The following is a 21,176-nucleotide window of genomic DNA, read 5'->3' as shown; positions in this document are numbered from 1 at the left end:
TCCCACGTAAATTCAGATCTAATGTTCCTCTCAGATAGATGCCATTGTCTTTTTGTCTTCCCCTTTGTTTTTTCCGTTGATTTCCAGTCTTGCTTTTGGGTTTGCTTCACTTGATCATAACTAGTGTTTTCTTTTTTCAGATACAGTCACAGCTAGGGCCTCTTCTTGAACGCCTACCTCTCCTCTGCTTGGTTGACTTAGTTCTTTTCATAGGGGTTTGTGTTCTTCGGCTTTTTCGTGGTCTTCTGCTTCTCCTTCGTCCCGTGCTTTTCCTTCTCCCCGCCATTTCCTCTGGTATCCTTTATTCCTTTCTTTCCTTCCTTCTTTTTTTGACCTTTCACACTGACCTCAGCCAAGTGTTGCCAGTAGCTTGGGTTCCTGTCTTTTCAGGTATTCACAGAGGGCACTCTGCCTTTAATCTTTCTCATCAAAGTATTTTTTTTTTTTTTTAGCTGTAATCAAGTAACCAATCAAAGAGACAACAGTGGTTGCCTGGATTGCCCATTTATAATAATTTTGCATTTATCCAATTATTATTAATCACCACTTGATTGTATGAAAAATGTTGGACCAGTTTCAGTGTCTTAAGCAAAAAAAAAAACGTTGAAAAACTGAAACAAATGTTTCTGTACGCAAACTTTTAATGTGACAAAATATTCCAAACATTTAGTAAAACAGAATTTTCATGATATTTGAATTGTGTTGAAATTCGAAATTAAAAAAAATATCAAAACTGACTTGCACTTCCATGAGCTGGTTCGAGTTCAACTGACATCTAAATGGATCGTGGTTTACTGTTCCGAAATCAGAGGAAATTACGTCCCACAATTTGATTGGTTGAGGAACTTCCGGCCTCTTTCATCTCGGGCGTCAATAACGGGGAAAACAAAATCAATGAGAGGACATTTGGACTAGACCAGCGATAAATGCCTTTGCTCGGACACTTGGACGCCTTATTGTAACATTTTTACCTCTTGCTCGTGGGTTTTGGGTCGACGTGGAGCCGTCGGCAGCCGAGTTCATTTCTAATATTTTCTTGCAAAAATTTAATGCAACAAAATATTCAAAACATTCAGTAAAGTGCAATGTTCCCGCTGTTTAAAAAGTGCCTCATATGAATAAAAAACAAAACAAAAACAAAAACCAAACAAACATCAAAACTGACGTGTACTTGCGTGAGCTGGTTCGAGTTCAACTGACATCTCAACGGGGCGTGGTTTTCTGTGACGACATCAGAAGAAATTACGTCCCACAATTTGATTGGCTGAGGAACTTCCGGCTTCTTTCCTCTCGGGCGTCATTAACGGGGAAAACAAAGTCAATGAGAGGATATTTGCACTAGACCGGCGATAAATGCTTTTGCTCGGACACTTGGACGCCTTATTGTAACATTTCTACCTCTTACTCGTGGCTTTTGGGTCGACGTGGAGCCGTCGGCAACCGAGTTCACTCGATTGTGTTTTGCCCAAAGCGGATTGTGCAGCCATGATGGCGTCAAGCTATAACGCTAAGGAAGAGGACGGACACCACTCAGGAGCCGCGAGCCACGGAGGCCCCGGCATTGTGAAGAATAAGAAGCCGGACAACACAGCATTCAAACAGCAGAGACTGCCGGCATGGCAGCCCATCCTCACGGCTGGCACCGTCATGCCCGCCTTCTTCGTGATCGGTCTCATCTTTATCCCCATCGGCATCGGCCTGTTCGTCTCGTCCAACAACATCAAGGAGTTGGAGGTACAGCAAATCTGTCTGCAGCACTTGCACTGTAGCTGGCCAGCATTGATAGAATTTTATTTAATTGACTATGCAACCTTATATGTGGGAACAATGTATGTTTGTGCGGAAACAATTAACGTGGCATTAATAAGCGAAAACAACTCAACTCATTCGGCGAGATTGCTGAACACAAGACCGACATGTTTTGGTGACAGTGAAGATGTGCTGCGTTCTAAATCGCTGCAAACGTTAAACTAGAACTTGGTCATCTTAAAGCTAAGGGCATATCGTGCAGTCGTATATACACTACCAGTCAAAAGTTGACATCGCAGTTTCTCACTGAAGGCATCAAAACTACGTGTGGACACATGGACTTATGAAAGAAACAATAAAAGCATATTAAGAGTTAGCTAACGTGTTTTCCTTTGCTGCATAATTACATATATCTTGCTCAGATATTTGGTCTCGTCAGTATGTATCTGCAGTGTAGAAAGTTGTAAAGATAATGCAATTGACTGGTCGTGTAATATAACACAGTGACCTCCCCCGTAATGTGGCTCATTACCTTGTGATTAGGTTTGACATGGGTTCATTTCTGGTATAATTCATTGTTTTGTGTCTTTCAGATTGATTACACTGGTGTCGACGTTTCCAGTCCCTGCTACAGCTGTGCAAGGAACTTCAGCTGGGACAGCACAACGCCGTGTGTCTGCTTAATACCCTTCTCATTGAAACAGCCTTTTGAGGTGATCATCGGCAAATTATTGTGTCTGTGCAATTGAGAGTACTTGGTGTCAGTTTCAAAGTTAAGCGAGGTGCCTGCAGGATTGGGAGAAAAAAAAAAAAAGAGTTAGCCGTCTTGCTGCCACTAAGTATCCATTAGGGTCTATTTTAAGCCCAAAGTCAGGCACATTAAAGGATTGCGTGGCACATTACCACCATCGATCGTTCTAGTCTGAAAATATACAGCTGAACATCCTTGAGTCCTGGTCTCGAGTTGCACAGCCTCTCACGGTTAATTACCAGAAAACTTTATAGATCTCTAGAAAACATACATTTAGCCCTCAGTTTACAGTTTCCTGCTCATTCCGCATTCTCGTGCCCTCCATGGCCACTGAAGTGGAAGTGTCATCAATGATGTAGCACTTCAAGGGCCGGGTTTACGGACGTGTGTGTTTTTCTTTCTTGGGATTTTACTGTCTGAATATGTGTAACAGTCTCCCCATCTGTCTCCCCCCGCAGAGCAATGTCTTCATGTATTACGGCTTGTCCAACTTCTATCAGAACCACAGGCGATATGTGAAGTCCAGGGACGACAGCCAATTGAATGGCGACCGCACTTCATTAAGGGTATGCAGTTGAATGTTCATCGTCTTTACCAAAGGAGATGATGGTAAAACCCTCCAAAAGCAGGCTCATTTTCTTTCTTTCATACCTTCTATCTTTCTTTCTTTTTAAATTTTTACAGAACTCCAGCAAAGAATGTGAACCCTACCGCACCAGTGAAGGCCTGCCTATCGCTCCATGTGGGGCCATAGCCAACAGTCTTTTCAATGGTGAGTGGAACCTGGTTACTGAGGGCTGTGACTTTGCTCCGCGGCCCGCCTCCTCCCACGAACTGCAGCCGGTTCACAAGAGTGCTGCTGTCTGAATTCACGTCTGGTTCACCGTGGCTGCAAACGCACAGACCCTCAGTGCTTAAGCAGTGATACTAACAACATGTAGGAACGCTTGCAGAAATGGCATTTAATGTCTTCATGATACGACCTTCAGAAGAAAGTGAACACGTCTCATGGCTGCATTGCCACACTCGCACTGATGCTCAGTGCACACGGGGTTGGGGGGGGGGGGTTTGGCTCAAACACTGGCTTTTCAGTCATGCCACTCTCTTGCGTCAGACCTCCCATGAGATTGACACTCCACAGGTGGCCGTCATTCTTGCCGTCAAGCAATCTGCTGCTGTTGCTGTTGTAACTGAAACAGTTTGAAAAATCTTTAGAAATAATCAGTTTCATGTGAAATTTAGAAAAAAAATGCTTGTGCTTTAGAGGTTATTGGCTAAAATGTAAGTGAGCTGCATTGACTTTTAGTGGAGAAAATAAATAAATCAAATGACAAAAACAACAGGCTTCCAGCACTTTGTGCTTGGACCCCTAATGAATGACTTTCTGGCTCATGGCTGCGAGCAAGTCAAGTCTTGCACGACCAGGTTCACTTTTCTAAAAACCTCTTTCCATTAAAAAGTCCCGCTGCAGTCATGACTTTTTACACTTCCTCTCCACAGACACTCTGGAGCTGTACTACATCGATCCCAGCGGCAACCAGACGGCAGTTCCTCTGGTGAAGAAGGGCATCGCTTGGTGGACGGACAAGCACGTCAAGTTCAGGAACCCCGCCGGCAGCGCAAACCTCTCCGTGGTTTTCCAAGGTGATTCGAGCAAACTGTGCAGCAGCATCCCGGTTAACTCGGCAGCAGTTCCCTCACAGCGACCGACACGTTTTGTGTGTTTTATTTTTTTTTTTGTGGGTCCCACTTTTTAGGCACCAGCAAGCCGGTGAACTGGAGGAAGCCAGTGTTCGAGCTGGACGCGTCGGATCCCGACAACAACGGTTTCATCAACGAGGACCTGATCGTGTGGATGCGAACGGCTGCCCTGCCGACCTTTCGCAAGCTGTACCGCATCATCCAGAAGAAGCCCAACATGGTGCCGACGCTGCCCAGCGGCAACTACATCCTGAGCGTCACATACAGTATCCTTTGGCGCGTGGTCACAAATTTAAAACCGTCGAGCTTATTGTGTCTGCTTTGATCCTGCGCCACGAGAGCAGCAGCCGATGTGTGCCTGTTCTTAATGTAAAGGCTCAAAAGGTGGAAGTTGTCAAGCGTTGCAATGCAAATATCCAGTCAAAGTCGTCCTCTTTCAACCCCGTGCCAGAAAATATGTCCCTGCTGGCTCCTCTTTGGCTGTTGGGTTTATCTGATTTGTCTTACAACGTCAAACTTGGCATCCAACCAATATTTAACAATGACAAATGAGGACACGTTTATTTGAAGCAAACTGTCAAAATATGAGCTGCAGAAAGTAAAGTCGTAAAACTTGCTTAAACTCAGATCAACAAGGGACTTTTTGACACTTTATCGATTTTCTCGGAGGTCATTGTGACAGATTCCGAGCTTGAGACACATTTCCCGTGCTGCCTTTCGAACGTTCACTCTTGTATTGTCGGCTTTTGCAACATTCGGGTTTCACGCCGCCCGCTTTTTTCTTTTTTTTTTTCCCTAATCACGTGTAATCAGATTACCCCGTGCTCAGCTTCGACGGTCGCAAGCGGATGATCCTCAGCACCATCTCCTGGATGGGAGGGAAGAACCCCTTCCCGGGCATCGCCTACATGACGGTGGGCTCCATCTGCTTCTTCCTGGGCGTGGTCCTGCTCATCATCCACCACAAATACGACAACCGCAACTCCAGCGCCGACGTTCCAAACTAAGTCGTCCCGCGTCGCGCTTCCCTCCCGTCCTTCCTCCCCTCTCCACCCTCCGCCCCTGCATGCACGGGGCGACCCTGCTCGAAGGCCCCCTTGTTGATGTCGACTCGATTACTTCGGCTGTTCTGTGTTTTGTCGTTCAGGCGGCAGCGTCCGAGGTCCCACGGCTGTAAATATGCGCGGGGCTTCCACGCCCCCCCCCCCCTCCGCCCCCAAGGTAAATGAAAGAGCCTCCGCGCATATTGCTACAAAGTCCGCCGCTCAGAATGTCATTTCCTTTTCTCATAGAAAGTTTTATCTTCTATTTATTCGTCATCAAAGTGTCTGTTTTAGCAGCGCGTTTGGCTTTATTTTATTTTTTCAAGCGGCTTGATTGTGAAAGGATGGTTGTTGTTTTTTTTTCCCTCCACATGATGTACTGTAATATGTCCTGCTGAAGAATGTATAATTGTGTCGCAGTTGCATACCTCTGGCGATGGAGATGCGCATCAACATAGGATGTGTGTCGTCTATAATGGCAGATATTGATTTTTAATGGGAAGCTATTTATCCTCAGGAGAGTCTTTAGTCAGTATTTTGCTATATTATAGGACTTGAGCCAATTATTTAGGATCCTACGCAATTAACCGAAAACGAAGTAATCGTGGGAACTGTATACTGTGCATCCCACCACTATATCTACAACTCTGTTCAGCATCTCAGGCTAATTTGAATGCTGGAACTTCTCAGTTCTTACAGCCTGGCCTGTTTGGTATGTTTCTGTGTTCCTCAATGTTAATCAAATTCTATGCACTTTAGCGGCGTTACATTTGTTCATTTCCGTTACCTCATCTTCTGTTCCAACATAACGCTCTGGATTAGTTCCTAACCGCTCTGCTGTTACAAATTGGAAATTGAATTGGAAAAGAGTTTTTATGAGATTTGTAAGATGCAATTAAACAGTGTGCTGAATGGATTTTTTGGCGGGTCGTGTTGCAGTTGATACAGGTGTTTGCCTTTCATTACTGAACCAAGTGCAACAAAACTAAAGTGACTGGAGCCGACAGGCCCAGGGAAGGCAGCTCGGTTTCCTTTGGCCTTGTTTGCTCTCTCAGTTTGACATTTGTCAGGTATTTGATTGTGTTCATTTCCAAGAATACAGCCCCTGTCCTTCATCTTTACATCGCCTAATGAACACAAGTACATTGTAGCGCTTTGTTTTGACCACTAGAGGGCACCAAAAACCAACCGTAGACCTCAGTTTGCGGCAGTTGAGCAAAGCGCCCTGCCTCGGACTTTCCCAAGAAAAGTTGAATTACCACGAAGTCCAGTATGACAAATGCCCTTGAAGCAAACCGCCTAACATTGATTAAGCTTGTGGCATTTTTTTTTTTGAACCAAGAACAAATAAACCAAAGCGAAAATAAGATGAATTTGGGGCGATTAAGAGAAAGGGATTCGTTGTAGAAGACGGTGATCAAAATTGAATGTACTGTGTGTTAATGAGATAATTGTGTCACCTGAGCACCTAAACCACCACCACCACCACCACCACCACTCCTCCTTAGACCGCGAACATGTGCCACCATGCCGTGCAGTCACGCTGGCAGTGGAAAGCGGTTAAAGCGCGCAGACCGATGGAATGCCGGGGGAAAAAACGAGTCATTTCCCAACCGTGGCGCACCGTGGATCCTGTCGGGGGGACCGTGCACGGTGGTAAACTGAGATCCGGGAACGGCCCCTTCACCTCCTCCCTCCTGTTAAGTAGCCCATGGTGGAAAGATTCTTCCCACTCTGAGAGAGAGAGGGAGAGAGAGAGAGACGCTCTTCCTTCTTGGGCATCTGCTGGCGGAGCTTCCAGTCGCAGAGAGGAGAGGAGGAGAGAAGGGCTCCAGCTCCTGCACCATTCCTCTAGGTCTGCACAGGAGGACACTCTGAGCGCTTCATCTCGTGGAAGGGGAGTCACAAGTAAGTTTCTGGGACCATTTGTTACACAGCGATGACAGGTTAGGGATTTTAGGAGAAGTTAGTCACATTTTCTTAAAAACAAATTAAGATTTTATCTTATTTTTTTTTAAATTATCAGAAGCTTTTTTTTTTTTTTTTTTTTTTTTTTTTTAAAAGAAAGAAAACCTGAATAATATTTATCAACATTCCCGATATTTTAACTATTATAGCAAATAGTTTCAATGGTATAATTTTAACGACTTTCTTTAAATTATTTCAAATTTTAGCCATTTCAATCATAGCGAGAAGTGTATTTGAAAATAGTGACGCAGACGCGCATATCGTGCGTTCTTCTGAGACTTGGGCTTCTTAAATAAGCTGGAGCTGAACGAAATATTTGGCAAGCAAGGACCAAAAGAGACTCCGATCGGCTCCTGTAGTGCTTAATCTTGGGCACCAGGCGGAGCCCGCAGCCCGCGTTTGAGAGTTCGGATTTTTGCATTACGCTGGACGAGGTCCACAACAAAGGATAAAAATTGAACAGTATCAATGTATTTCCCCCCCACGACTTCATGCATATTTGAAGCCAAGGCGTTCCTTCATTCTTCACAGGTCAGCACTGAAAATGCGAGACACAGACGTCGCCTCTCATTGAGTATAGACTCATAATCACCATTGAGTAACTTGAGATTTTTTTTTTTTTTTCAAATTAACTTTAAATGGACCCGAAAGGTTTAGTGAGTGTGCTCCTCTGCTCAGATCATTCCCATGAGCCTCTCAGGTTGCCACCGAAATGAGCAGGACAGCTGCGGGGTGAAAGCAGCCGAGATCAAACAGATGAGCATGTGGTAAAAAGCTCTGGTCCCTCATTATTAAATACCAGCAGAATAATGACTCAGTGAGTTACCACCTCAGAGCGCAGGCAGGCATCAGCTGGAAGGCGGCAAGGTGTGGCTTTCTTACGTGGGGTGGGGTCGAGATATTGCTTTTATAGGTAAGGAAAACTAAGACGTTATAGGGGCCTTTTATACTGACTCTAATGTTTAATCAACAGACGTGATTGGCACCTGGCTGCACTCTGCTTGTTATGTAAAGGCAGCGGTGAATCACGCCTAGTCCGTCTGTCTGTCTGAGTCTTGCAGGGTCTTGTCTGCCCACTCTGAAGGCAAATATTTGCAGCTTCATCACATTCCCTTTGCTTCTTTCCAGTCCCGTTGATGCGCTGCTGACCCCTTCAGGGCCAAACATGAAGTCAGGGCTGTCTCTGGCCGCGGCCGCCTTGGTCGCTGTGCTGCTGTCCTCCGTCGACGCACAAGGTAGGAAGACAGCCGTGCACTCTCAGTCCTACCTCCACTCGCTATCCCCCCCCCCCCCCCTCGTCTTTCCTCGTCTTCCTCTTCCTCCTCCCCTCGTCTTTACCCTTCGCTGGTTTTTCATTACGGAAATGTGATGCTTCATTGTCCACTTGAATGCAAGTCATCACTTGCACAGTGAACTCGATGTACTGAAACGAAATAAAGTTCTTGATTCTCGTGTATGCTATGTTATGAATGCTGTGAATAGGTGTGAATGGTTTTCACTGCAGACTGTTACCTTGAAGCTTTATTTGTCGAGAGGCCTCGCAGGCTCAGAAGCAAAGTCAAGATCCGGATGCCATTTAACTTGTATTTAGGTTCTAATTAAGGAGCAATTTCCTTAATCACTTTTAACAAAGGTAACAAAAAAACAAAAAACCACTGGGTCTGTGTTTTATTTGGTTTCCAGTCTTAAGTTAAATGCATGAAAGAGCAGAGCAGAGCATAGAGACAAAAGTCTTTTCACGGCTTAATGTCCCCCTATAAATTTTAAAGCTGTTGTTGTTACAATTTTACTACAGCAGGCCTCTGCACTTTCAAGGCGCCTGTTGGAGAATCGCCAAGTTCCCCTAATTAGGCATCAAGATGCAAGATCAGCTATAATGGTGGCAAGCTTGTGAACTTGTGAAGTTTTGGAAGAGCAAACAGAAAATGGCATGTTTCAAGTCAATTAATTAGTCGTGAAACAACATAATGGTACAATAATGTGAAAACATCAAAACATCTGAACGGCTTTTAATGTTCGAATGACTCAAACCAAACACTGGCCGAGTTTGACTTCTTCACAGTGACTTCTTAAAAGGATGGAAAGCATTTTCACAAAAGCGACCAAGAAGAAGAAGAAGAGAAAAATGCTTTTTTTTTTGGCAAAATTTTTTTTCTTCCCAATCTTGGTTTTGTAACCGTTAAATGCTTTTGGTTTTACAAGTCGCAAGAGCTGACCCGGCATCAACGATTCGCCAGTAGCCTTCAGAGAGCGAAAGAAAGACCTCAAAATAGTTTCATATCCTAACATTTCAGACAAAACAGTGGGAAATATGGTGTGGAAACTTCTGATTCCCCCCCCCCCCCCTTCGTCTTTGAAAGCCCCCTGGCAAGAGGGAGAGGAGTAAATCGTCCACTCTCACATATCTCCGCAGACGGAATGGAAAGATGAAATTCGAGACTAGCCAATTAATCCTGGAACAGCATCGAGACAAAGAGCCATTCTCGGGCTTCTTTGCGGGACTTTGCAAGAAAAAAAACACACACACGCAAAAAACCGCTGAGCTGCAGTACAAATGGAAAGTTAATATGCAGTAATGTTTAATGTCAGCACATGTTGCGGAATTACTTTGGCATCTGTTCTGCCTCTTTGGGAAAGTCGGTGCACTTTCCTCCTCCTCCTCCTCCTCCACCTCCACCCCCACCTCCTCCCCCCTCTCCTCCACCTCATGGTCTCTCCGCTAGCAGGAGCTCAGGCCAGGGGAGCTGGCTTGAGGTTGAGGTTAACTAATGGAACAGTAGCCAGACTCTGGCCCCTGGGAGCCAGATGCGTCCATTGTGAACTGATGAAACAGATTTCCATCCAGTGAGATCACCCGTGGGGTCCCGGAGAACACGGCGAAGAACTGTTGCATTGACAAAAGCCACCATTGTTCCTCCAGTGTGTTACAAAAGCAGGAGGACGGGTGCTCTGAGAGAATGTCACCGCTCAAAACGGTGGAGAGGAGCAGGTGCGCCGCGACCTTGAAGCATTTTTCTTTTCACGATCCGCATCCATTGCTTTTTTTTGCTACCCTCCCGATCGTTTCCACGCCGGCTAAGCACAGACGCGCGCATTTCCTCCTTTGCCGTTCGGTGTTGCCGCTGAGTACTGGTGGAGAACTCAAGGGGAAACGCAGTCCACCGCGGGCGGGGCCTCTTGAGTTGATGTGCCAGGTTGGTGACCTTCCAATCCCAGTTTTCCATCATCCACCGGGCTCCTGTTTGTCATGTGCCTGCTCCCTCAGTGTGTCCCAAGCAAGGACCTCCTGCTGAGAGTGTATTTTACAATGATATTCTTGCTTCCAGCGGCAGTGACTCACCCGAAACCGCTTGCCAATGCCCTGTAGTCGTAATGCATGAACATTTTCTTTACATTAATATGCATGTCAACATGTAAACGCTAGTGTTGACATTGTAGTACCCACAAGTGCAGGGGGACTTTCCGCTAAACTTCTCTGCAATTTTTAAGGTCCTGTATTATGCAAAATTCACTATAGAAATGCTTTGTAACAATAAGGAATATGTGTATGTGAAAGTGTGTGGAAAAACAGTCAGTTGGGAAAATATGTTCCTTGTGATGTCACAAAGGGCATCACAAAGGTCCTTGGTTAGTGACCACACTCCCAGCAAGGCGTTCGTTCCACCTTCTGAAACAGCCTTGCAGACGCCTTTTTTTTTTTTTGTCCCCTTCCAAATACACTACAAACTGGAAGCGTCACCAGGAAGCTTAAGCAGGCTGTAAACAGAGGGCTAATTATGCTGATCTCTTCAGATCTCCACAAGTTTTTGATAATCAGTCACGCGAGGCCGCTAGAATCCAAGATGAAAACTAAAGACCACAAATAGGTTTAATACGGGACCTTGTATCTCACCAAATATCTTCCCAAATGTGTCGCTGGTCAGTTGGTTCTTTCTTCATTTTGTCGGCTTTTGGAAAGGAGGCTAACTTGCACGACACATAACACAAAGACGCTGAAGTTAGTCAGTGAATAAATGGACACTTGCCACATGCCATCGACAGGTAGTAACCAACACGCTTCGGTGAATAATATTAACCTGCTGCATTACTCAACATTGCTGCTGGAAAAAAAAAAGGATATCATTTTAAAATATGTTTGTCACTGCTGTGTGTGTGGTCCCCACTGTACATGGAAATCACTTCAGTTGATCAAAGTTGTTGAGCCAAACAACTTTCTCATGTACAACCATGCATAACCATGCATGACGCTGCGACCAAGTCGAGTGTACAGGGGCGCGTGGTCTTGTCACGCTGTGTATGTTTTCCTGTATCCATTTCAGTGTTCAGCCCCCCCGCCCCCCTCCCTGTCTCCCCCCTCTCTCTCTTTGCTGTAAGTCCATCTGACAGGTCTTTGTGGTGTTTACACTCATTCTGTGCTCTCATGCCTTCTCGTGCCTCTTTAAAAAAAAAAAAAAAAGTACACAAGGGTCCCTGCTGACGATTTGTGTATTCTTTTTAAAAGGTTTGCAATGGATGTATGCCAATCACTTGTGAAAAAGAGTTTTAAGCAAATAACCGGCAGACCACTTTATCGTCTTTGAAATATGTTTATATACCCTGTATATACAACATATGCTGTTGAGTTCCGTCCAGAGTCACCTCAGGAACCACAAGGCAACCTTGATTCCATTGTATAATCGCTAACTTGTGAATGAAGTCACAGTTGTATATTTGTAGAGCTGAGATCAGCTCCAGCATTAAAGCAGTTTGGTGTGTGGTCAGGGCATGTGTTGTAATGACTGCACTCAGCATGTGTTGGATGGCCCACTCAGTGTTTGCACTCTGGTAGAGTTGTGTTGTGCACATGTCCTCGTATGCCAGTGCTTGAGTTGCGTGGCCATTTTGGCTCGGCAACTCAAGCAAACGCCATTTTACCCCCGAAATGGCTCTTTGCACTTTTTCAGTTTTGTCACTTTTATTTTTGAATTTGTTTTGTTTTTATTTATTTTTTTCTCTCTCGTCACCGTCACAATCGGACGTCAGTGTCATGTGTCTGTCCCCAACAACGAAAAGAATCCACTTCAGTCCTGAAGTGTTTGTCGTTGGGATCAATGTGAATGCCCTGGTTTTGATGATCAGTACAACCATAATCACAAATACTGCATCTGTGTTTTCCTGGATTTAACACTCTTTCCATTTCCCACTTCCAGTGGAACCTCCCTCAGGGTTGAAATTCAAAATTCTAAATGAAAACTCAGTGGATATGTCATGGGTGAGACCCTCGTCAGTGATAGATGGCTTCAGAATACAAGTTGTGTCAGAGGCAGGTCAGTATGATGCCGGCGCAACAGCAGGATCCAAACCTACAGGTTTTGTGCATTAAAGTGCACTTAACATTTGATTTACCGGTTCTTGCAGATGAGGCGGTCAGAGATTTCACCCTTGATGCGTACACAACCACGACCTCAATCACTGACCTGACCCCTGACCTGGACTACTCAGTGTCCATACTCTCCTATTACGGTTCAGAGGAGAGTATTCCCATCTTTGGACAACTGACCAGTAAGTAATTGCCTTAAGTTGATTTATTTTGTTTTGTGAAATCGTCAGGGGGAAAATAGAATTGAGCCTGAGAGAAATTCCCCTTTTTAAAATAGTCTCTCCAAGTTCATGTGTGAGTGTAACTGTACTTTCACAAAAAGAAATTACACACTAGAGGAGAGGATTCGTTTTAAAAATTTATATTTACTGTCATCTCAATTGCAATATAAATGTTAATTTTAAACGGGAAGGGATATGGGGACAATATACAAAAGTATTTTCCTGTCCAATAGCGACTAGACTTAAAAAAAAAAGAAAAAAAAAAGAAAACTTTTTGTGTTCAGCCACGTGAGGAATAGGAAATCTGCAGAAATCACATCTGCTGACTGACTCCTGAGTCGCTCAGTGTTTGGAGCTAATGCAGCATTTGTGTTTGTGAGCATATGGTTGTGAGCTCTCCAAAGCTCCACCCCACTGCCATTTTCATTGATTTCCTTGCCTTTTTCCACTGAGCGAAGAGCCCACGGGGAGGCTGGGGTGACAATGTGTGTGTTAACTCACAGAGAGTTTCCTGCGTTTCAGTCCAATCCGGTAACGCCACTGCACGTGACAAGAAGCCACAGTTCGATGCAATCAGTGAGTATGTTTACTCTGGTGTCATGTAAAATTTGAACAGACCTTTAATTTCTTTGCTGTGCTGCAGTGTCCTCATGGAATAGTTTGCCTGATTTAACTGGAAACAGCCAGAACGGGAAAGCAAAACATTCTCTTTAATGGGATTGAGCGTCCAAGTGGTACTTGGACGCAACCTGTAGATTAGGTAGTTTCAGTATTTAGTCAAGACCATGGAATCAATAAAGAAAAAGGAATGCCATCCCATGAATGGCTTTTGATACGTGAAGATTTCAAGCCCATCCATAAATGTCCTGGCCAGTTATATTGTCTTCCAGTGCGCAAGTGTGTGTGAATGTTCCAAAGTATTCCATTTACGATTTGAATCCCCCTAGGAAATGGCTTCTAAGAATGATCACTCATGATAGAAGCTTGACTAAAATGTTTAGTCTATCAATTCACATTTTTGCCTGTGCCTGGAATGACTACACCAGCCCACTGTTTGGCACAGGCTCATATTTCCTTCAATGTCAGCGTGCCATCCAACTAGCTGTCAAGATTCCACTTTATTTTGAAAGGATACAAATTCTGTTGTGTTAAAATATTATTCCCAAACCAAACTTATTCCCGCCCTGATACATGGAGGAAGTTTCTTCTCTTTTCTTTAATCAATTTGCATTTGCATATAAAACACATGCATAGCATATAAAAAACCTAATTTGCCCTAATTTCCCTTTTTTTCTTTCATAGAGTGTTCGGTCAGCGCAATAGCAGATTTGGCTTTCCTTGTGGACGGTTCATGGAGTGTGGGGAGGGAAAACTTTAAGCACATCCGCAGCTTCATTGCTTCCCTGGCTGGGGCCTTTGACATTGGCGAGGACAAGACCCGTGTGGCAGTGGTTCAGTACAGCACGGACACCCGGACAGAGTTCCCCCTCACTCAGTACACCAGAAGAGGAAATTTACTCCAAGCCATCAACTCCCTTCCATACAAGGGTGGCAACACGATGACAGGTATGAGGAGGTCCAGAAACCGAGAGATTGGTCAATCGATCGATCAGGTGCTATTATGTAAGAAAAGGACATGAGAGGGTCAGAAAATGTCTAAAACAAAATATCCACCCTTGTCTTAAGGTGACGCCATCGACCACCTTCTGCAAAACATCTTCACGGAAGCTGGTGGCTCGAGAAAAGGTTTTCCAAAGGTAGCCATGATCATCACTGATGGAAAATCCCAGGATCCGGTTGAGGAGCACGCTAGAAGGCTTAGGAACATTGGAGTGGAAATATTTGTCCTAGGTATGCTTTTTTAAATCCAATGTTTTGTTTAAATAGCACTCTCCCATGTGTCAGTCTGCCTGTTCTTGGAAACCACTCATTTTTCCACCAATTGAAGTGTCCATATTTGATGTCTGCCACATCTGTCATGCAGCTACTGAGCGGTTAACACGTGATCTCATGCTGTTGGACCTCACTGTTTTTCCTCCTAGGTATCAAAGGAGCAGATGAGGATGAACTCAGGGAAATGGCCTCCACTCCCTATGACAAGCACGTGTACAATGTAGCTAACTTCGATCAGATCGATTTGGTGCAGAAAAAGATCATCACAGAGGTGTGCTCCGGTGTGGACGATCAGCTCAGCTCCCTGGTCAGCGGAGAAGAAAGTAAGTTGTGGCCTCCTCCACAAGTTGCATACTTTAGTCTGGACATGGAACAGTTTGGCTGGATAATGTTGTCTGTCATAACTTGTCACCCAATGGTGTCGAGGATTAAATCCATCTGGAAGTCAATGGAAAAATATTTCTCCTGCATTTCACTTTACAGTCGTGGAGCCGGCGTCTAACCTGCAGGTCACAGAAATTGCATCCAAGTCAATGAGAGTCACCTGGGACCCCTCCTTGGGTGAAATCACAGGTTACAAGCTCACCCTCATCCCCATGCTAGCTGGAATGAAACGACAGGAGCTTTACATGGGGCCCACTCTGACATCCATCAATGTCCGTGACCTTTCCCCCGAGACTGAGTATGAGATCAGCCTCTCTGCCCTAAAAGGTCTCATACCAAGTGAACAGATTATGGCGATGGAAAAGACACAACCTGTCAAGGTGTCAACAGGTAGGGCCGCTTGATGTACACAACAAATCAGCTTTTCTTGAAGATTATTATGCTAGATTTTTTGCATTCTGTCCCCTAAATGCTGTAATGTGTCTTTTTTTAAAGAGTGCTCCCTGGACGTAGATGTGCAGGCTGACGTTGTCCTACTGGTTGACGGCTCTTACAGTATTGGATTACAGAACTTTGCCAAAGTCCGTGCCTTCTTGGAGATCCTCGTCAATTCTTTCGACATTGGACCCAACAAGGTCCAGCTTAGCTTGGTCCAGTACAGTCGTGACCCACACACAGAGTTTGCCCTCAACACCCACCATGACATCAGCACTGTGGTCAAAGCCGTCCGTACTTTCCCCTACCGCGGAGGCTCCACCAACACTGGCAAAGCCATGACCTACGTCAGGGAGAGGATCTTCATCAACTCTCGCGGTGCCAGGCAAAACGTCCCTCGTGTCATGGTCCTGATCACAGACGGCAAGTCGTCAGACTCGTTCAGGGATGCGGCAACCAACCTGAGGAATATCGACGTGGAAATCTTCGCCGTGGGTGTGAAGGATGCAGTGAGGTCCGAGCTGGAGGCCATTGCAAACCCTCCTTCCGACAATCACGTGTTCGAAGTGGAGGACTTTGATGCCTTCCAGAGGATTTCAAAGGAACTTACTCAGTCAATCTGCCTGAGGATTGAGCAGGAGCTTCTGAACATCAAAAAGAAGAGTGAGTCGAGAGGGGGGAAATATCTGATCCCTGGGTTTTTAGTGGCAGCTGGTCGTTTTCATGCTGCCCTCTTACGGACTGTTAGAACTATTAGGGAATTAGGGAAAGGAACAATTGGCAGAGAGCCAGTGAAATGAAGAAAACTGCAAAGGCAGCAGTGCACCTTCACTGCCTCAGGGCAAGGCTCAGGCACTTGTATTGTCACACCCATAACATACATTGCCACACATTCCCATAGATGTTTCTTCAACACTACACTGACCAAGGCAACAAGCTGTGTTTGGTAATAACTTACTCTAATAGCAACCCCACCCCTAACATGTGGGCATTCCACTCGGTAAAAATTATACAACTTTGCTTATTGAAAAGTGAAGAGTGAAGAGTGAAAGACTCAGATAAAGTTTCAGCAATGCTCTGGTTTGACTGGTCTAAGAATCAGGCTGATATTTAAGGTTGCAAAGTTCCAAGCAAACCTGCGGCAGTCCAACAAGTCTTTAATGGGAAAGAAAAACCCCAATAACAATTCTTTTTTTTACCTTTAGGTCTGCGCCCACCCAGTGATTTGTCATTCTCTGACATCACATCCAGAAGCTTCCGTGCCACCTGGTTGGCTCCCGGTACCAACGTCATGTCTTACCTGTTGCGTTTCCGCAAGGCCGGAGACATCACTGGGGACTACATTTCCTTGGCAATGGATGGCTATACCACCACTACTATTCTGCCCCACCTCTTACCCCTCACTACCTATGAGGTTGACGTCTTTGCTCAGTATGATAAAGGGGACAGTTTCCCCTTGAATGGTGAAGAAACTACTTTAGAGGGTAAGTAAGAAAAACTGACTTAAACCAGAATACAAGCAGTTCCCCATGATGAACACTCTGGAAATCAATGTTCTTTCCTTTTCAGAGCAAGGGAGTGTTCGAAATCTGAGGGTTACGGAGGAGACAACCAATAGTTTCAGAGTGTCATGGCAAGCTGCTCCAGGTTCGGTCATTCGATATCGACTGTCCTATGTCCCTCTGAGTGGAGCTGGGGAAATAATAGAAGCCCAAACAATTGGACCGGAGACTAGCATTGTTCTCCAGGAGCTTTTCCCCATCACAACGTACCGCGTTTCAGTGTCTCCAGAGTATTCCGCAGGCTTAGGCAATGAAATGCAAGTGGATGGCACCACAAAGGAAGGTGAGTCCATGACATCAGGAAAACCAAAGAGTTCATGTGAAACAGAACGCCGCAAGGGAAAGTGCATATTTTCAATGTTTTTGTCCTTTTTGTTGAAATCTTCAGTCCGTGGCTCCCCCCGTGACCTTCGTGTGTTTGATGAGACCACATCCACAATGAAACTGGCATGGCGGCAGGCGCCAGGGAATGTCCTCCGGTACCAGATCATCTACAAGCCAGCCCAGGGCGGTGAGGGGAACGAGGTGTTCGTCAATGGAGAAACAAATGAGGTTGAGCTGCAGAGCCTCGATCCAGACACCGAATATGAGCTGTTCGTTAGCGCCATCTACACCTCTGGGTCGGGCGATCCCCTTCTGGGCACTGGAACAACCTTAGAAGGTAAGAGATGATGACAGGTGTCGTATCAAAGCAATATGAATGTGTATCAATCTGTAGTCGAGCTGCTTAAATCTGGAGTTTGCTTTGTGCTTTTGAGCTTTCCTGATTGTGCCAATATATGTTTTTTGGTTCAGCACCAACTAGGAATGCGTAAAAATCTAATATGTAAATTTCCATCATACAACTAGCATGGAGTAGCCAGTGAAACCAAATTTTGATTCGCAGACAATAAAGTAAAGTCTAAAGTCTGTATTATTATGTTTTTTTTTTTTATGTGATCTTGTACGGCGCTAACTATTGAGGATGGATTGGCTTACATCCCTTCAGTTCTTAAGTAAACAAAGGCATGCACCTGGGGCAATTTAAAAGCATCCATATCAGATTTAAGCTCCTACTTTGTAAGGTTGCTTGAGTATATAGGCGGAGGTTAATAGAGGGGAAAGACAGGAATGTGGCATTTGATCTCATTCCTTTGGCACTGACTGCAGGTCTGGGTGGCTTTGTTGACAATAAAGTAGAAATGGGGGGTGGGGGCTTGTAAAACTGCCTTGCTCAAAGTTTGACAGCCACGCCTGCTTGGATTTTACATCACGCGGAGCCTCTGACGCAGTAGAGGATGACATGTCAAGTTGAGTTCATTTTTTTTTTTTGCCATAAAAGTCACCATGAGAGTTGGTATAGTCACAATATGTTTCCAAAGCTATGAAGTCCAACAGTGTAGGGATGAAATGGATGTTCATACCCACTGTTGAACCGCAACCTAAAATTGACTGAGTCTTACCGGGTATTCAATACAAAGCAGTAATACAGTTACGACAAGCGTGTTACATGACATCATTGCTTGGCTCAGTTCAGCCAAATTAAATTTAGGAGAAAAGGAGACGCTGTAATGAGCCTATGCTTTCCTGATGAGTCTTTTTTTGTGCTCTGTGCTTTATTCAACTGGGACGTTTAACAGTGATTCAGGCACTTTGGCCACTGCGTTGGAATTTCATCAAGCCTGATGGATCCTGAGCATCTGCAAGAAATATTGTTTGCTTTGTGCTGCGCCTCCCCCATCCGCTCCTAGACTGACAGAAAGGCATCGGATGTGTTTATGATCTTGGTTTGATAAGGTCAAATCTGTGCTCTCGCCAGCCGAAAACCGCCCGCAGTGGAAAAGTGACAAAGCAGTCGCTTGGTCGTCTCTAAAATGCTGCTATGACATCAGCACGTCTCAACACAGATCTCGTTGTTTGAAGCGCTGCTCATTCTTAGCAGCCCTCTGTGTCGAGGCCTGTGTAGGCGAGGACGTGAAGCGAGAGTGCGCCACAAAGCAGGCCCCTGTGGCTCACAGTGGAGGGTATCCAATACGGAAGCCTTGTGTAGGAGGGATTTATAACATCCTGATATGACTCAGGAGGGCAGTGTAATTTTCATACTGGGCCGACATTCCTGGTGGATTATTTACACAAACATGGCAACATCATTTTCTGAGAAAAAAAGGAGTTTTTTTTCCTGACGCGCTACCTGAGATTATCTAAAAATGCTGGGAACCGTCTGCCTCGACGGAAAAAAAGCATCAAAGGGAGGATGACGAGTTAAATGTTTCTGCAGGTAGGCAGATTTGCCCCATAACTAAGAGGTCACACGTACAATCCTGAAGCAGCCATTGTCCCAGCACCATCACTCATATGAGAGCAAATATCAGAGTGATGAAAGCGACGTCTTTGGGCGCTTTACCGTCGTGCCAACAGTTTCCCCTTGCACCACTCTAAAGGTCCTTTGAGGCAAAGGAGTGCAGACAGGCATCTTTGGCATGTAGACACTACATTTTTTCATCCTTGTGGCTCCAGGTTATGCGTGGGAGTACCAAAACCAACAAAGTAAAGGAAATATGAAGGAAATCCGAAGTGTGGTGCCAGTGTGTCAGTGCTTCGGGGAACAAAAATGTTTTCCTCAAGCAAATGTTGGAGGGGTTTACAATAAAAATAAAACAAAACATACTAGAGCGAGTTTGACACCGAATCTGCCAGTACCAAGGTTGTGACAACAATGGAGTGAAAGTGCAAGGATACATATTTTTTTAAGAATGAACTGGCTGGGGTTTTTTTTTTTTTTTTTGAAAGCATGCCTGCTTCATTTTGGAATTGTACGAAAAAATAATTTGTACTACCAAGTTTTAAACATCTTGCTTTGCAGCTGTGATGTTATGTGAGCACATGCCTCGCGGGAACCTGTATACGTAACCCTCATTTGTGTCATGAGGTGTTTTCTGAAGAAGTAGGCGTGGCCTTAGTGTGAATGTGTGATCTGGTCTTATCCAAGGCCCTTCTTCTTGAAGCATTGAATGCTGTTTTATAGGGTTTATTAAAGGTAAGGTCAGTAGAGGCCAATGTTGTCCTTCCATGTGGTCTTTGGAGCTGCCAAGTAGCTCAATATAAACAGACATGCACTCTGTTTTATGTCTTTGCCAAATTTCCCAGAAAAAAAACAACAACCTTTGAATTGTTCCACCGGTGTTGTGTAAATACTCTCATCACATGCAATTCTGTCCATGTGTGTTCATTTATGTATGCGTGGAGTAGCCCCCCCCCCCACCAACCCCACTTCTCTTTAAGCCTGTCTGCAAGTGAAGTGCTGACAGAGAGTGAGCCGACCGCCTGCAGAAGTCATTATCATGTGATCCGTTCACTCCGTGTCACTCACACGCGTACGCTCAGCAGGAAGAAACAGTCAAGTTCACTCTTTTCAAAAGCCAGCTCACCCTGATCTTGATTGGATGATCCTGGCACTTGGATGACACGCACCGTTTTCACGGTCTGCGGAAACCTGGTGCCTGCCATTAGTCTGCGTTTGCGGCTGTTCAGGTGAAGATTGGTTTTTCATTTCCGTTCAGTTGGTTTTCCATCTTCATCGGGCTGTGGATTAATGAGATTAATAAAGTGCCTGTTTCTGCTGTGTGGTTCACTCACTGAATGAACCCTTGTTGCACTTGTGGTGGACTTGTGACTCTTTGGACTTGGCTTTAGGCTTCATTTCAGATTTTTGTTTTTAAATTCTATTTCCTTTGGGTTGATTAAAAGAGACCACCCCGCCACAATGTTCTGCCTATGATTATATTGTCGTCAAAGGCGGATATACAAGGTCTTATTAACTTTAACTGGGAACAGTATCCCAGGGGAGGTCCTGTCCCGTCCTAGCCTAGCTTAGCCTAGCCATACATCTTTTCCATGTGCCAGCACAACTGCCGTGCCAAGGTTACAGCCAAAAAAAATACCAATGAAAAAGAACCACCACTCTCTTCTCATGACGGGATTTCAGGAAGCATCTGCATTTGTAGCAAGTGCACTTTTGTGGATTGGGTTTCCCTCAATCGAATGGAAAATTAAACCGCTGTCAGGGGAGGTGCTGAGTCTATGCGACTTGTGATTAGCTTTGCAGAGGTTTTTCCACTGGTCCGCGAGCGT

General features: G+C 45.0%; 2 protein-coding genes across 4 annotated transcripts in view; both read left to right on the top strand.

Moving 5' to 3' along the window:
- Nucleotides 1-936: 936 nt before the first annotated feature.
- On the top strand, nucleotides 937-6,160 carry LOC142888987 (cell cycle control protein 50A-like). Its single transcript, XM_076027492.1, has 7 exons — nucleotides 937-1,734; nucleotides 2,343-2,462; nucleotides 2,959-3,066; nucleotides 3,185-3,272; nucleotides 4,001-4,144; nucleotides 4,258-4,467; nucleotides 5,015-6,160. The coding sequence occupies exons 1-7, from the start codon at nucleotides 1,486-1,488 to the stop codon at nucleotides 5,206-5,208; spliced, it is 1,113 nt and encodes a 370-aa protein (XP_075883607.1). The 5' UTR covers nucleotides 937-1,485; the 3' UTR covers nucleotides 5,209-6,160.
- Nucleotides 6,161-6,975: 815 nt separating this feature from the next.
- Nucleotides 6,976-21,176, top strand: part of col12a1a (collagen, type XII, alpha 1a) — a 51,662-nt gene continuing 37,461 nt past the window's right edge. For 2 of the 3 annotated variants that reach the window (XM_076027489.1, XM_076027491.1), the window contains exons 1-13: nucleotides 6,976-7,152; nucleotides 8,341-8,447; nucleotides 12,402-12,518; nucleotides 12,610-12,753; nucleotides 13,315-13,368; nucleotides 14,095-14,358; nucleotides 14,479-14,643; nucleotides 14,835-15,008; nucleotides 15,169-15,459; nucleotides 15,565-16,167; nucleotides 16,710-16,988; nucleotides 17,074-17,349; nucleotides 17,455-17,727. In XM_076027489.1, the coding sequence (XP_075883604.1) occupies nucleotides 8,378-8,447; nucleotides 12,402-12,518; nucleotides 12,610-12,753; nucleotides 13,315-13,368; nucleotides 14,095-14,358; nucleotides 14,479-14,643; nucleotides 14,835-15,008; nucleotides 15,169-15,459; nucleotides 15,565-16,167; nucleotides 16,710-16,988; nucleotides 17,074-17,349; nucleotides 17,455-17,727 (2,710 nt within the window). In that variant the 5' untranslated portion in view covers nucleotides 6,976-7,152; nucleotides 8,341-8,377. The remainder of the gene's footprint in view (nucleotides 7,153-8,340; nucleotides 8,448-12,401; nucleotides 12,519-12,609; nucleotides 12,754-13,314; nucleotides 13,369-14,094; nucleotides 14,359-14,478; nucleotides 14,644-14,834; nucleotides 15,009-15,168; nucleotides 15,460-15,564; nucleotides 16,168-16,709; nucleotides 16,989-17,073; nucleotides 17,350-17,454; nucleotides 17,728-21,176) is intronic. The other variant, XM_076027490.1, reaches the window with a different exon arrangement.

Source organism: Nelusetta ayraudi, unplaced genomic scaffold (assembly GCF_046127955.1).
Source record: "Nelusetta ayraudi isolate G7.1 ecotype Tasmania unplaced genomic scaffold, CSIRO-AGI_Nayr_v1 ptg000021l, whole genome shotgun sequence".
Classification (NCBI taxonomy): Eukaryota; Metazoa; Chordata; class Actinopteri; order Tetraodontiformes; family Monacanthidae; genus Nelusetta; species Nelusetta ayraudi.
The sequence above is the reverse complement of the archived record's forward strand: the minus strand, read 5'-3'. Positions and strand labels throughout refer to the sequence as shown.